This window comes from Ochotona princeps, chromosome X (assembly GCF_030435755.1).
Source record: "Ochotona princeps isolate mOchPri1 chromosome X, mOchPri1.hap1, whole genome shotgun sequence".
Lineage (NCBI taxonomy): Eukaryota > Metazoa > Chordata > Mammalia > Lagomorpha > Ochotonidae > Ochotona > Ochotona princeps.
This window is the reverse complement of record NC_080865.1, coordinates 34,153,877-34,170,471: the sequence shown is the minus strand read 5'-3', so window position 1 is coordinate 34,170,471 and position 16,595 is coordinate 34,153,877. Positions and strand designations below refer to the sequence as shown.

The following is a 16,595-nucleotide window of genomic DNA, read 5'->3' as shown; positions in this document are numbered from 1 at the left end:
GAGTGCTGGGGCAGGTGACTTGAGGCCCAGTCAAGAAAGAAAGAGACAAACCTATGTTTTAATTTCAATTTTCCACTTTTTTTTTTTTTTTTTGAAAATTCTCTTATGCTACCAAAGGAGGGCTGTTGCTGGTGGAATTTTCTAGTCGTTACGGAGGGGGCGGGATTACTACACCCGTCATCCACGAAGCTCCTCCCTCAGCCCCCGGGTCCCGGCTTTCCTCTCTGTGGTTCAGTCCCAGAGCAACTACCCGAAGCTGGCGCGCTAGGCTGTTGGTCTGCGGGCCCGGGAGCCGCCTGGTGCGGCGCTGCCCTGCGCCTCTCCTGGACCCCGGACGCATGGCTGAGGGCTGGGGGCCTGCCTTGCGGCTTTCAAAGCCTCGGACATGGACGCCCTGGGGTGTGAAGGGCCCCCGCTGGGACCCGCTGCGCTGGAGACCAGGTGAATAGCGCCCTGCAGAGCAGGCTTGGCTGTCTGAGCTGGGCTGGCCCATCACCATCACCGGCCACTGGCCCCGCGAAGCTCCTGGTCCTGTCGCCTCTGCCTCTTTGGTTTCAAGTCTCCTTTTCATCTACAAACCCACCTTTGGCTGTAGCACCCCGTGGTTAAGCTTTGCACCCTGCAAGCCTGCTTTCTTGTGACTCCTCAGCAACGTGTGCTGCACCCCACAGGTGCCAGTTCTTGTGGCTTCATCCCCGCCCGCCTCTGCCTTCAATTTCAGCTCAAAAAGAACACCAAAGTGCTCATTAACACGTAGTAGGGGTTTACAAAACAGGAGGGGCTTCACCCAGGATTCTTCCGGAGTTTTCTTTGTCTCTGCCTCTGGCGTCTGTGTGTCCACGGTCCTGCCTGTCTTCCTGTCCCGCCGAGTGTCTGATCCTCCTAGTTTTCCATCATCATACGTTGTTTTTTTGTCCTTTAGAATCGTGTGGCTCTCTCTATCCTTGAGTCTTACCACCGAGAAAGTAGCTCCTTCCTGCCGCGGTCAGAGGGTCCCTCACCCTGTCATTGTGCATGCTAGTTATACAGACAGCTCAGTCACTCTGGAGAGAGTTCCAGGACAGCCCTCCCCGCCCCTCCCCCAGCCTCCAGGCCAAGGAGGGTGGGGTCCGCCAAAGGAGATCCCAAAGTGTTTGATCTTGGGTTTTTTTTTTAATTTAGAAAGATATATAACTCTATAGATAACTAACACAATTTCCACATAGGCACCACAACTTCTGTTCAGCAGTTCTTTCTTGATCGCATTCCAAAATAGTAAGGAGGAAGTAACAAAGTGCTTGGGTTTCTCACCATAGATTTGTCATGGAACTTGAACATACCAAGAGACAAGGTCCTATGGGATCCTCAGGTCAGACACTGATTCATATGGCAACAATGTGGGTCAGAGAGGGCAAGACTTCCAGCTAGCTCACACAGTACCTCAGCCTATAAACCTGGAGGCAACTCTGGGAGGAAGGGGGAGTGACAAGCGTCAGTAGTGTCAGTCCTGTACATCCTGGGAGTCTTCAGCTCCTCCACCCGGTCTTCCAGGACCTGCCCTGCCTGCCAGGGAATGGGCATTCTCAGCCTGGGGTTGTCATTCCCCTGCCCACAGCGCAGGAGCTAGAGGGAGACAGGGGCCCCAGCTGTAAGCCACTTTGCCATACTCTCCACCCCTCTCCCTCCCGGTGCCTGGCGCAGACAACGTATGCATAGCCATGTGATCTGCATGGCCCATGCACACATGCAGAAAGTCCCACACCTGGTTGAGGGTGGCATCAGCACGGGGGCAAGCGTACTTTGTGTGTGTGTGTGTGTGTGTGTGTGTGTGTGTGTGTGTGTGCATGCGTGTGCGTGCACAGGGTGTGGGAGGGAGACCGTGCTTGGGGAAGGACCCTTGGGGACAGGGTGCCCAGATCCCTTTGCTGAGAGCTCCCTGAGCCGCACCAGCTGCCAAGCATCAGGAGGCCTCTGAGGGCTGCCCTCAGGGGTAGGGCAAGTGGATGCCTCAGCGAATGAGCTGGGGTGGCCTGACTGGTGATTCCTCAGCCCTGAGCGCCCAGTCACAGGGCAGGGCTGCAGCGCCTGGGGGAGGGCCTGCAGCAGCCCCTCCCCTGCTCCGCAGCCTTCCCCACTGCTGGGCACCAGGTCTGCTTGTAGCACAGGTGCTGGGTACACAGTGCAGCCTGTGGGAGCGATGGAGGGGGAGCCCTTCCTTTGTCATCCTGGGACCTCTCATCAGCCAACGTCCCGGGATTTCTGCTGAGGAAGGCCCTGGGGAGAGGGATCAGGCTCCTGAGTTAGTTGGGACCTCTGGATGCCAGGTCCTCAGAGTAAAGGGCCAGCCTGGGGTCAGAGATCAGGCCTGCAGCCTTCTGGGCTGGCTTGGCCTCATGTCTTCCCCTTGCCTACCATTCCCCTCCCTTTCCTCCTTGTCTGCTCTCTCTGGGCCACCCCTGGCCCTGGCCCTCCTCCAAGAAGACCCTGTGCCTCCTCCAGACCCTTCCTCCGCAGAAGTCCCAGGCATGTTGTCCATCTAGGAGCCCCAAACCCACGGGAGGACACAGACGCAGAGAAGGTTCTAGAAAGAGTGGAGCCTAGGAATCAGGCCAGCCCTTTTGCTGCTGCTGAGGAACCTGGGCCTAGCCAGGCAGGGCTGGGTGGAGTGCTGAGCCTCAGGCTGGCAGAGGAGAGGGTGGGGGCTGCTGGGAGTGTCCTTGGATGGGTCGGCAGTAAGGGGGTGCAGGGTTAGGTCAGGGGGCAGTGTGGCGGGTGGCCTTGCCCTGCTCATCTGCCCCCTGTGAAAATGCCCCACCTTGGAAGGATGGAGATGGGTGGGTGGGATGTTAGGGTGGACAGCCTGCTCCTGGAGTCTGTACCAAGCCCCCAGGTGCTCTGCCGGGCTCACCCCACAGCCTGGTGTGGGCGGGCAGGCTCCTGAGGGGTGGTGGAGTGGGTGCTTCCCCAGTCCATGGCAGCATGCTCTGGCCCTAGGAGAACCAGCAGGAAAGCCAGAGTTGGGAGGGCCCTCCTGGGTGTGCCATGCCAACATCCTGGCCCAGAGCTTTGCTGCACAAGTGCCAGGCGCCATGTGCTGGGCTTCTCCAGCCTGGCCCCTGAGCCTGCCATTTGCTGGGTGGTTGGCAGGCCAGGTTGCAGGTTCTTGGGTGTGTGGGAAAGAGCCTGGCCTGGGGTGTCTGCCTTCAGCAGCCCAGACCCATGCTTGTGGACAGCCAGGGGCTGCCCAGTGCTGGCATCCGGGGGGAGGAACGGCCTCTTGAGGGTCCTGGCTTGGGGAGGGCAGCCTGGGGAGGCTGAGGGAACCCTGAGAGCCCCTGGCCTGGGCCTGGCCTGCCCAGGGCTCGAGCTTCCCTGCTGGGCAACCCAGCACCCAGCTTCTTCTAGGGGTGCCCTGGCCTGGCATGGGTGTAGTCTTTGTGCTCCTCCATGGACGAGCTGTGGCCCTAGTCCTATTCACAGTGAGATGCTGGTGTCCCCTCTCCATTGCAGGCCCCTGCCCCTTCCTCGAGGATTCCTTTTTTTTTTTTTTTAATGACTCATGAGCACCTCATGTTGTAGTAGCCTGATCAATTGCACTCTTTCCTTAGGCTGGGTCTCGGACTCCAGTTCCTAGTCAGCCAAACCTTCCCCTGGCCTGCTTTGTGAGCTTTGATGAGGCGTGCAAGAATGTGTAGACAAGTGTGTGGGTGTGCATGTGGGCATTGGTGGTCACGTGCTGGGTGGCACTCATCTGCATGGATGTCGTCTTTTGCCCTCTGAGCTTCTATTTCCTCTCTTCGCACCTCCCAACCGGGTTCCCTGAAATGGCTTGCTGTGGTTCCCTTGGAGAAGGGTGGATTCCACTTGGCTCTTTCATGACTTGAGACTCAGCCTTCCAGCATGGGGCTCCGGGGCTGGCTTGTGACTGGCTGTGCAGCGTTTGTTCTCAGGGAGGGAGGGACTGTAGGAACCACTGCGGGGACTCACATAGGCTCTTATTTGGACCCAAGTGTCTGAGAGCAAGGCTAAAGGCAAAAGCCTATGGAGTTGGCTCTGGCTCAGCCTAGAGGCGAGGGGCTGATTGGCCTTGAGTCGACATTGGGCCCAGCCGCACCTTCTGCCTCTGCAGGCCCCGCCTTTGGCTACTGTCTTTTTCCTGCCCACCAGGTCTCAGGTTCCAGTACCCACTTTATTGGTGATGAAATGGATGGTAGAGTCATTCTGAGTGACATAGCCTGAAAGTGGTAATCCTGGAAACCAGCAATTTTCTTCTTTGCGGTCTTGGGCTTTTTTTTCGCCATTTTTCAGTATCTGAGTCACTCTAGGTGGCACTTCTGAGTACTGACTGTGTGCTAGCCGCCCTTCTAAAGGTTTGTTCAGCCCAGTGGGTCTGCTTACCAGCCAGGTGAGGTCAGTGGTATGACTAGCAGCAGCAATTTCTACATGAGGAAACTGAGGCACAGACTCCCACGGCTGGGAATCCCTTCTGGCTTGAGAGTCCTTGACCCTCCCTCTTGTGTGTGACAACTGAACCTGTGCTGCAGGCCTTGAAGCTCCCCCTTCCACCTGCTGCCTCCCAATTCCCCCCTCCCAACACACACACAGATCCTGTTTTGTGGCCCCTCAGCCACATCTCATGCCGTACATTTCACTGCCTAATGGCAGAGCTTGCATCCAGGGCAGCAATGGCAATGGACAGCGGTATGACAGGACATTCAGACGGGAGTGGGAGTAGAGGCTGGTGGGAAGAGGGAAGCCAAAGAAGTAAAGGCTCAAGATGAGCCACTCTGGGTGCAACTCACCAAGAAGCCTGTAGGAAAGCAGCACTTCCTCATGCCTTCTCTGCATGATGTGCCATGCTGAGTATCTGTTTGCAAACAGGCTGAAATGGTAAGCCGCGCACGGGGGTGGGGGGGGGCTTGGCATACTGTGATGGATGAACTATCAGCCTTTCAGAAGTTCATGGGATAAGGGAGAGAGATGAACCCAAAGGGCGGGGGGAAACAAAGGTAGACCCAAAGAAATAGTTCTGACATGGTTTGGGCCATTTCAAAATGTTACAGTGTATACAGAAAATATTAGAGTTATAACTTTCTGTGATGGTTGGGTTTCCTCTGTCAGTCAACAGATGTTTTTAGTGAGCACATATTCCGTGCTGGGCACTGTGAAATGCTTATTGTGGTTTCCAAAAGTAGTTCCTTTTTTGTAGTTTTTGTGCTTCTGTTTTGATTTTTTTTTTAAATTTTAAAATTTATTCGAAAGGCAGATTTACTGAGAGAGGAGAGGTAGAGAGAGATCTTCCATGCATTGAGTCACTCTCCAGATGACCATAAGGGCAGAAGCTGAGCTGATCTCAAGCCAGGAGCCAGGAGCTTCTTCTGGGTCTCCCATGTGGGTGCAAGGTCCTAAGGATTTGGTCCATGCACTGCTGCTTTCCCAGGTGCATTAACATGGAGCTGGATTAGAAGTTCAGCAGCCAGGACTCATACCACTGTCATGTAGGATTTCTAGCGCTGCAGGTGACAGCTTTACTTGCTATGCCACTGCTCTGGCCACTGATTAAAAAAAAAATGGGTGTCTCAGAACCTATCATATCTTACTTAGCCAGATATATCTGGTAAAAGGTAAATTGAGTTTTCTTGTTATTCTTGTGATTGAAGCCTCTTTGTCTCATATATCTCTTTCTTTTTTTTTTTTTTTTTTTTTTTTAGATTTTTTATTATTATTGGAAAGCCGGATATACAGAGAGGAGGAGAGACAGAGAGGAAGATCTTCCGTCCGATGTTTCACTCCCCAATTGAGCCGCAATGGGCCGGTACGCGCCAATCCGATGCCGGGACCAGGAACCTCTTCCGGGTCTCCCACACGGGTGCAGGGTCCCAAGGTTGGGGCCGTCCTCAACTGCTTTCCCAGGCCACAAGCAGGGAGCTGGATGGGAAGTGGAGCGTCCGGGATTAGAACCAGCGCCCATATGGGATCCCGGGGCTTTCAAGGCGAGGACTTTAGCCGCTAGGCCACGCCGCCGGGCCCTCATAGATCTCTTTCAGCATGTGTTCATTATTTATTGGTAAAGCTTAAAACGTCACTAAAAAACAATTGTAGGCACTGTTCTTGATGTCATGGAGCGGAGGGAATCGACTCTGACATGATTTCTTGCCCTTTGGAAAATGATGGGATCGTTGTGAGAACCCCATTTTTATGTGCTCTCTCGTGTGTTGTACACAAGCCAAGGTGCATTTGGCTTCAATCTGGAGCCTTTAAGGCTGCTGGCGAGGATTGCAGCCGAGCCTCAGGCAGGCCGCAGTATCCCTTCCCCTCCACCACAAGGATTCCTGTGCCTGGTAGGAATTTATATCTGGGAATGAGTTTGTCCATGCAAGCCTTATCCACGTGCAAGACCCTCAGGGACCGTCCTCCCTTAAACAAAATGCCAGGGGTTCCAGGCTGGAGGCTTACAATTGAGAAGATGGGAAAGCTTCACCCTGACCTTAACTTTTGCCACTTGCTGCACTTCGCTTTCTCATGAGAGGGGTGGGGGACAGCCGGGGAATGAAGGGGGTGGAATTGCAATTTAGCCTCATAGACTGAAGGTCGGACAGAGGGTGTGGAGTGATGAGGGGAGCCTCCCGGAAGGTAGGCTCAGTCTGGTTTTTGTCATTGCCTTGAATAGCCCTGAGAGAGTTTGTATCGGGAATAACAGGTACTTTTGCTCTCTGGTGTGTTGGATACTCTGGCTTGTTAGCGAAGCCCCCTTCCTGCATTCTAGGAACGTCCCACTTAAGTCTCCCATTGGTTCCGTATGGAGAATGTGGCTGGTGTGCTGGTATTGTCAATGGCATGGATTTGTTGAGTGGGAGCTTTGCAAAGAAAGACAAGAGAGAGGTCAACTTGTAACACCGTGTCTTACTGAACTTGAACGCTTTCCTGCGTGCTTGCTATGAAAGCAACTGTTGGAAGTCCTCTCCTGAGGTGATTATTGCCGGTTCCCCATGGTATAATACAGATGTGGAGGGCAGGGAGGCAAAGAGCAAGGGGTCCTGGGGAAAGTTAAAGAATGGAGGGGAGCGGCTTTGGTAGCCTAGTGGCTAAAGTACTCGCCTTGCACATGCCGGGATCCCATATGGGCACTGATTCTAATCCTGGCGGCCCCACTTCCCATCCAGCTCCCTGCTTGTGGCCCGGGAAAGCAGTCGAAGATGGCCCAAAACCTTGGGACCCTGCACCCACGTGAGAGACCCGGAAGAGGCTCCTGGCTCTTGGCTTTGGATCAGCTTAGTTCCTGCCGTTGTGGCCGCTTGGGGATGGAAGATCTTCCTCTGCTCCTCTGTGTATATCTGAGTTTCAAAAAAAAAAAAAATTAAAAAGTTAAAAATCTTAAAGAATTCTGAGGCCTAAACAAGTGCAAAATGATCAGTCAGACTGTCTATCATTTATAGGTATGTGTCTTCTGGACTCACCATAAATTATCCTGAGTCCTTGAGCCATCTCACGCATTTGGTAAATGGCACATGGTAAATGTATTTAAAGTCCCCGCAAGGTGCCAGACACATTCGAAACTCAATAAATATTACTAGTTCCTTCGCCCTCAGACATTGGTTTTGGTCTGGAGCTCCTCCCTTCCAGCAGCGTGACCTGAGGCAAAGGCAGCCCGCCGGGTGGGGAGGGTGACTGGAGGAGTTGGCAGGCAGAGCCCCACCCACTCCGACTCGGGCGGGTTTTTGGGGAGGCCAGTGGGCCGGACTGAGCCCTCATTGGCCGAGAGTCCTGTAGATGGGCGGGGCATCCTTACAGCCCAGCTTGTAGATGTTCCCTCCCCACCTGCCCGGCGAGCGGAGTCGGATTGACAACGGCTAAGCAGCAGCGGCAGCTGCTCTTCTAGCTGGCACCACTACCCTCGTCCGACCTCAGGCTCCGCGCGTGTCGCGGGCGGAGCAGTTCCGTCTGTGCTCGCCACCCTCTTGCTTGGTGCTCTGTCGTGGGCCGAACCCAAACGGGTGGACGCGGCCTCCAGGTAAGAGTTGTCGCAACAGCAAACGGAGATCCGAACGAACCAGGTTCCTGGGCTCCCTGGTCCCGTTTCGGCTCAGGCACACTCCGACCCGGCCCCTCTTGTAGCAGTTCCGCTGGGGCGACGGACTCAGGAGACTAAAAGGAAGCGATGCGGAGGCACCTGCGTCGCTCCAGAGCGCTGGCTGCATTTCTTACAGCGACACGCTTTGAGTGGGATGGTGGAAGACAGCGGGGGCAGGGGGGAGGTTTCGGGCTCTGTGGCCGGGTCACGCTGCTTCTCTTACCTCTCCTCCTTCCTGTGCTTTCGAAGGCATTTTCAGGAAGCCCCGTTCGGGTTGTCTGGGCTTTCCCGTTGGCCACTGACTGGCTCACTGCCTTACTGTCTTCCGTTCTGAGAAATGTCTATGACTTTCCTGGTAGTGAGGTACCTGTGGATTGAGGTACGATCGAAAATCTCCGAAGTCGCGAAGTTCAAGGGTTCCGTTTCCACATGAAGTCCAGTATGGGTTTCCGTTACAGAACCTCAGAAAAGAGGACTGGCCGGTGGGATTTTGCAGTTAGACGTTCTGGGGTGATCTCTTTGTCTCTTGCAACACTTGAGAGTGCCGCATTACAGCTTAGGGAACTGGGGTTCAGCCAGTTCATGTGTCCTGCAGTGGGTGGTACTAGTGTGCGCCACACTTCGTAATCGCAATGCATCGGGGTGCTAGCATTGCGTATCTGAAAGATCCTGTAGAATTCTTCTGCTCTACCATCTGGAGCCTTAGTGCCCCAGGGCAAGCTTCCTAACTGGCAGATAAAGGGTTGTCTCTGTGTGCCTTGGGGCGACAGGAGGAGGGTGTTGTGGTGATTATGCAGCTAAACCAGCTGGAAAACCAGTGTGTGGGGGTTTGGGGGATGGGGCGGACAAGACAGCGGCCAGACTGAAGGTGAGAAATTTTTTTTTTTAAGAGCCTGGGGCCCCCACAGATTGGAAACTCTAGACATTGGGCTGGCTTGGAACCCTGGCTCACCAAAGATCCTGGAATACTGCCTTGTTTGAGTCCCTCTCAGAGCACCCAAATGCTGACAGGGAAGAGACGGGGAGTGTGCGTGTGGGGGGTGATGAATCACACTCAGGGCTATTTTCAAACCCTGACTCTTCCTGGGCCACCAACTGGCACCCCCACTTGAGGGGCTGTTGTGCTCCCACCCCCACTCCCAGACTCTATCCTTACTGCTTTTCTTCTTCTTCTTCTTCTTTTTTTTTTTTTTTTTCGCAGTGAATGTAGGCCAACTCTTTGGGGCCAAGAGGATGTCCAAGGGCAGAGAGAAGGTGGTTCCCAGGTGGCTGGTGGAGTTGCAGGAGTGTGACGGAGTGTTTATCTGGACTGGGTCTTTCTGGTCCTTGTTGCAGAGATCTGGCCATTTGTCTGTGTTCTGGGTTTCTCTTGTGGAATTTCCGCTCCTTGAGCCTCCCTAGCTAGGGCTAGGAAACACCACAGTGGACAGAATCTGGCCTCGCCTGTTCTCCTGTCATCTTTCCACACCCTAAGCAACTCATGGAGAAGCATGCTGAACGTCTATATGCAGCTACAACTCCCCTCCCGCTTCTGGAGAGAGGAAACTGCCAGGAGATAATACCTGGGGGTGTTTAGACCCAGAAGAGGGATTAAAGGTGTGATGAGGGGCTGTGTGCCCAGTGTAAGTTGGGGGTTGATGGGGGAGTTGAGATAATGACAGGTGCAAGAAGGATAGGCAGTCTTCCTTATTAAAACCCCGGAGTTGGAACAGAGGAATGTAACTGACCAATTAGCACCAAGAGACCTGAACTTTGACCTATTTTGACCCGAAATGTTAAAATGCAGTTCCTAGTACTATGGATTGGACAGCAGGAGCAACCTGGGGCTAGGTATGAAATAAACAACAGGGACGCAGAAGCAGGAAGGTCACAGAGAGAAGAGAATGATTGCATCTAACTGGGATGCTGTTTCGGCAAGATCGTTTCTTCTAGGAGACTTCTGGCTCTCATTTTCCCAGCCATGGACAGTGTAGGTTCAGCACATAGCAGGTATCACAAAGGTAGGTTGTATGTTTGCCTCTTTGGAAAAGCTGGCGCAAGAGGACTCCAGCTGACGGAAGACCTGCCCTTGGCTGCAGCAGAAGAGAGAGAACCTTCTTGAATTCCCAGACTGGATAAGAGTCCAAGAGTCATAGCCCTTAGTCCTGGGAAGATTTTCCAGTCCATAAAACAAGGATTGGGGATGCAACGTCTGTAGCATGGGGCATTTGGGGTTTCAGTGAGTTTTCTCTTCTCTCCTCACCCCACAATTTTAAAGGGGGTAGACGATCACTGGGTTGCGAGCAAAGTTAGTAGAAAGTATCTGTTAAGGCTCTCATCATCTGTGACTCATGATGGTGGCATGTCTTTGTGTGTGTGTGTGCACCCATGAATACCTGTGCGTATTTACCGCAGGGAGTCCTAGTAGATCGAAATCACTGGATGGGAAGCTCTATAGTGCGATGTGTGGAGGTTAAGCTTCCTTTCGCCCATGGTTGGGAACTTGCATGTGGGACAGTTGTTGTTCCTGCTTACCACAACGACACGCAGGTATTGTAGGACAGTATGCTAAGACCCTCAGTGGCCCAGAGTGATGTGGAGCAAAAAGCAAGGCATTGGGAAGACCAGGTGGAGGTGTAAATTCTTGCTCTTACTGTGCTCAGTCTCTCAGACCTCGAGCTCCTCCCTGTCTCTTCCAATTCACTGGATTGAACAAGGGAGTTGACAACTAAGTATAAACTACCAGTTAGTGCAAAGTGTTAGTTACTATGGTAAAGTTTTAAGGCTGTGGAGGATTCAGAGTTAGAGCCATCACCTACAAGGACTCAACCACCTGGTTTGGAGGTTAGTGGTAGGAATTGTACACAACACAGCTTGATTCTACCACAGGGAGCGCTTTTAGAAAAAAAAAAAAAAAAGGAAGACTTTTGGACATACGTAAAACTACAGGTGTATTGTAGCCATCTCCCAACATCAGTAAGCATGAGCTCTTGGTCAATCCTGTCTTACCCAGGCTCCCAGGCACACTTTACCTGCTTTCTTGCTATTTTGAAACCAATCCCAGACACCTTATTAATTTACCAGTATATCTCTCTAAAGGATATCGATTTAAACAAGAACAACAACAACAAAATAGGCACACTACCGTTATCCTGCCTAAAACAGTCCTTTGATGTCATAAAATATCTGATCTCTGTCCATATTTCAAGTTGCTTCCCTGGGAATCCAGACCAGGGAGTGATTGCTTTAGATTGAGGGGAAGGTGACTGACTGTGGCGGTGACATTTGAGCTGAACCTTGGAAGAGAGTCCCACAAAAGGGATCCTTGCTAAAGGGATCATGGCACGCTAGTTCCTCCTTTCACAAATATTGTACTGCTAGCACAAGCCCCTCAACAACCAATATTAGCGCCTCTGGGTCCCTGAGATCCCAAGGCTGACAGGTTGGGGCGACCCTGTTGCCGAGATGCTGTGTCTTGGTTTCTTTTGGTGATAAATAAGAGCTCTCACTCGCTCCCTACCCCAACCCAGTTCCAGGGCCACCCAGGAGCTTGAGGTCAACAGGCCTGGTAGAACTCCTGGGAGGCCGCTCTCCACCCAGGCCCTTCCCGTGCCCCTGGCCCCTGAGGCCAGTTGGGAACAAAACAGGATGCATTCAGGATGAGCGTCTTTCCCAGCTTGTCATCTAATCACCACGGCCCAGCTTGGAGCTTCCTCTCTCATTCATGATAAAAACCCTCACTGTATCTTTTTTCCCTCCCTCGCCAATAAGGGTGTGCTGACTTCCTCCATTTCCGGGCCAGCCATCCTCCACCCCCCACCACCCCGCTGCATTGCCTCCCCCCCCCATGGGGCTGAGAGAGAGCTGCTCTGGGCACAGATATGTGCCCCCACCCATCCACCCCACTATAGCCAGTTGGAGAGGGGCGAAGGAGAGAGAGAAAGATCTCCCAGGAATGCTCTTCCTGGCTGCAACCTTCTGCTCTTGGGAGGTCGTTGGGACCAAGTGGCCCCTTTCCAACAAGCTTGGGGTCCTGCCACTGCTTGGTTAATGATTGAGTCACATAATAACCACTTGGGAAGGTCACCTCTAAGGGATGGTCATTAACTAGCTCCCTGTCCACCCCAGGTCTTAAAGGGACCCCAGCCTGAACCCTCACCTTTCCCCCACGGAACACTGACAAACATTCAGTCACGGCAACTGGAGCCAATTAAAATTCTGCCCCTCTGTCCTTTGCTTGGGCAAACAGAAGTGGTTACTCACCTTGTTTGAAGGACACACATTCAGCCTGCATGGTGTTGCAAAGGGCAGGGGAATTGAGTTGATAGGGATTTGGGTAAGCCTGGAGGTGAGGGTTTTGTTTTCAAGGCCTCAGAGTCTGGAAAGGGGATATGAGAATGTTTGACCATATCACCTCCGCCACCACTGAGAGGATGACCCTCTGATCACGATTTCAAAAGTTGCGAAGAATAACAAATGGACCAGCGAAAGAGGCTGCTGGGGTTGGGGGTGGCACGAGGTTGTGTGATTGTTAAGTGTCTGTTTGCAGCAGTTACTCTTCATCTTAGACTCTGCAGAGGGACAGAGGCTTGGTGAGGTGCGTGGCTGCAGCATGTGGCTCAGGGCCTCTGTAGTGCAGGCCGGCGCCATGTTCAGAGAGCTTGTACTGGAAAAGCAGTGCTGGGGCTGGGGGTGGGGACGGTGTGGAGAAGTGGGGGTGGGGAGGAAGCAAGCCAGGACCCAAACCCAGGTCCAATTTAGAATGCCGTAGACCACAAGCAGTTTTCTGAAGTTTCAGTGGGAAGAGAAGGAACTGACATTTGCTGAATCCTGTGAGGCCCCACTATAGGGTCAAGGAAGTGGCTCTTGGTTCTTTTGCCTTTCTGCGAGTAGTTTTACAAAAGACACTTATTTTTCTCTAAGTCTCCATTTCCATGGTTCTAAAGTGGGCAGAGGACTCTGGATTGCCCTCCAGCTGTGCAAGTAGGCAATTCCACTTTAGACCTTTTCCTTCTCCCTAAGGCAATGGAAAGCTGATTTCACACTCAGGCGCAGTTACTGGATTCGCTCAGATGCCTGGGTTGGTTTGGACTGGCTGAGTCCCGAACGCCCCACCATCTCGGTTCTTCTTGGGCATGGTTCACTTTCCCCTCTAACCTTCTCTCCTCATGCTTGCCTCTGTCCCCAGAGGCCACCCTCTGGCCCATTCAGCCACAAGTTAATGAGTGACCTGCTCCCTCTGTGTTGTACTAATGAAAGGTGCTCCTGAAATCCCATGCTAGTGTGGGAAAGAGTGAAGCACCTAGCTGGCGCTGCAGTGGCCTTTCTGTTCTCACCCTTGGTGAGTGTGCAGACAGCCCAGAGGAGAGGGGCCTGTCCAGGACACTAACCGAAGTCTACTTCTGAAGCTAGGGTCGTCTGGTCGGGGATTTGTGCAATTCCTGCTCACTAATTGTCAGTACCTGGGATCACATGTTTTGGGCAGTAGCTTTCATCCATGGCATGGATGAGAGCGTTATCTCATGTTGAATTTTCCTGTGTTTCTTCAGGGTCCCAGCTCTGCTTCCTGTAACCACCTAGACCCTGTCTGCTCTGTCTGGCCTTCAGAGGTCTGATAATGCAACCTGAGTGCATCTGTGTCTTCTGCAGGCCAAACAGCCTCAGATCCTGCAAGTGTTCCCCCTAAGACTTTGGATAACTCCCTTTCCAGCCTCATCCCTGTGCTCTCTATGGACTACTGTTTGTGGCCCCCTTAATGTGTGGGACAAGGAAATGGGGCAGTGGAAGCCCCTTATCCTTCTGATTATTGCTTGTCCAAACTTCTGCAAATATTTTCCATAATCCTTTTCTGATAACCATAGCAGATAGGTTCTGAACACCCAGGATCTTGGGTCCAGACACCTCACACAGGTCTCTGGGTCCAGCCAGTTTTTGTTGATTGGAAGGGAGGGTTGGCTCTTAGCAGACAGAACCTTCTTATGGCTGCCTCTGTGGCAGAGGCCAAGCCTGGTGAGCAGAGGCACTCACCTTGCCTAGCTGGCACAATGTAGTGTGTCGGCACTTCTGGTGGCTCCTGCTTTCCCCGGCCACTGGTGTTCATCTGTGGTGTCAGTACTTGGGGGAGGGGGATGGAGACAAGCAGATATTTAGGGAGTACTGAAGCCGGAAATGAGTATGAGCCATGCCCACAGGGAGGCCTATAAGAGTGAATCAGACAGGGGGAAACACCAGCTCAGCAAGTCCTTCCCCTGGCAGTTCATGACGAAGACAACAAGTTCCACCCATTTCTTTCATTTCCAAGGCACTTTCACTTCCATGCTCCCCATTCTGTTCGCAGGGCCACTCAGTAAAGTGAACAGTGGATGTCTATTTCCACAGCGATCTTTGCTCATCCAAGGCTGAGGTCCAGGGTAGGGAAGGCAACAGGCTTCACAGAGGGAGAATTTGGAGCTTGGGTCTCCTGGCGGCCACCCTTCCCCATATTTCCCACAATCATCTACGGCTCCCATATGTCCTCCTTCCACTACGGCTCCCCTCACCTCCTCTTCCTTCCCATCCCCTAAGAGGATGCCCCACCATGGGGGCTCTGTTCCCATGGTGGAGGGAGTGACTCCAGGTGTGGTGATCTAGAATTTCCTGCCCTTTATCTGGACTGGCCAAAGGCTGGCCTGTTGGAGGTGTGACCAACAGGCACCTGCAAGCAACTTTTCTGGCAGGCTGAGGCAGGGACAGGGAGCTTGGAGGAAAAAACCTCAAATATCTGGCCAGAGCAGCATCACTCCCCCTCTAGCCCTCTCTCCCCGCTCCCAACCCAACAGGGGTTTCTGAATGGGAAAAGCAAGGAGTAGAGTGTGGAGGAGTGGCCAGAGTTGCACCCAGGAGGTCTGGGACGGATGGGTGTCGTGGTGAAGGTCATGACTGGTCTACACAGCACCACTGGGTGACTTTGGGCAAATGATTTGATCTCTCTGAGCCTTCATTTTATCAGCTGTAAAATGGAGATGCATACCTACCTCCTAGGTTTGCTGAGTATTAAATTCAATAATAGAAAAAAAAATGCTGCCATTGCTGCTTACTGGTGTTTGTTGCAACCTGGTCACTTTGCTGTTTTTCACTGACCCAGGAATGTACAGTTCTCAAATCTGCCACCTTCTGAGCATTGGCTCTGGACTTCTGCCATTTCAGATTCCACCTCATCCAGAAAAGCTGTCCCTGGCCACGCCCACCTAGAGGCACCCCTCTTGATTTCTTTAGTGGCAGCTTTGACAGTGCAACAATGATAGCACCTATACTAATGCAAACTCTTTGGAATTCCTTGTTAAACACATTTCTTTATGCGTTTGGAAGGCAGAGTTAGGGAAAGCAAAGCAGGGAAACATTCAGAGACAGAGAGGTATTTTCCTTTCGCCGATTCACTCTCTAAATGCCTGCAGTAGCCAAGGCTAAGCTAAGCTGAAGCCAGGAACCTGAAACACCATACGGGTCTCCCACATGGTTGGCAGGGGCACCAAACACTTGGGCCACCTTCCATTGGTTTCTCAGGTGCATTAACAAGGCACTGAATTGGAAGCCAGGACCTGAACCGGAGCTCAAATGGGATGCTGGCATCACAGGCACATGTTTTACTCGCTGTGCAGGGATACCAGTCCTCTGAATTCCTGTTGTACTTTCATTTTCTTAGGCTGCTTTGTAAGGTACCTATTGGTGTCATCATCCACCACCTACCTCCGTTTTACCTGTAAAAGACACTGAAGAACTTGCCCAAATTCGCAATCTGGGAGTGATGGAGTGAGGAACCTAATGCTACTCCCTGTTTCTTTAATGGCTGGACCATCTCTCTCTCTCTCTCTCTCTCTCTCTCTCTCTCTCTCTCTCTCTCTCTCTCTCTCTCTCTCCAGCTGCCAGGCTAGGAGGCAAGAGGCAGGTTTGCGTCTCTGTCCGCCCCCATGTAGCCAGAAGGAATGCTCATTGCACCCACCAGTGGTCCATCACTCGCGTTCCTTGCCTGCCTCCTCTGTTCCCTCTCCACCAGTCAGGTAGACAGAAGGGAGGAAGGAGAGCATCACAGCGTGGGTAGGGATGCTTTAGAGCACAGCTCCTTAAGGTGGTGGGAAGGCATTCAGGAGGGATTTAGGGGGAGGAGGATGGTTGTGACATCAGTACCATGCCTACCTGATTAGCACTTTTCAGTGCTGGGGGTGGAGAGCTGGGGATCTGGGTGGTATGAGGGAAGAAAAGAGATGTTACTGTGCTGTCTTGACAACGAGGTTGCATTATTTAGAAGATGTGGGTGGATAGGGGCAGGCAAGAGGCTGGCAGGAGTAACTCGTGATAGCTCCAGCTCATGTGGCTCATGTGAGAACTGGATGTGGGTGGGTGGCTGGGTGGGAGGCTGTCCAGAAGAAGACCTTCCCAACAATGTCGCCATCTCAAGATCCTCAGGCTCTTCAAGCTTCCTTCCTTCCCACAGGCCGTACCAGCTGCCAGTTCCATGGTTTTGGAGTTGATTTTTTTTTTTTTTTTTTTTTTTTGCTATTTGACTTCAAAACGATTTCCAGGGGCTGTC

General features: G+C 52.6%; 1 protein-coding gene across 4 annotated transcripts in view; it reads left to right on the top strand.

Moving 5' to 3' along the window:
• The first annotated feature begins 229 nt into the window (after positions 1-229).
• The window catches only part of STARD8 (StAR related lipid transfer domain containing 8), a 41,462-nt gene continuing 25,096 nt past the window's right edge, over positions 230-16,595 (top strand). For 2 of the 4 annotated variants that reach the window (XM_058658544.1, XM_058658543.1), the window contains exon 1: positions 230-441. In XM_058658544.1, the coding sequence (XP_058514527.1) occupies positions 339-441 (103 nt within the window). In that variant the 5' untranslated portion in view covers positions 230-338. Of the gene's footprint in view, positions 442-7,841; positions 7,991-16,595 lie in introns of those variants that run through there. The other 2 variants (XM_058658546.1, XM_004595208.2) reach the window with 2 other exon arrangements.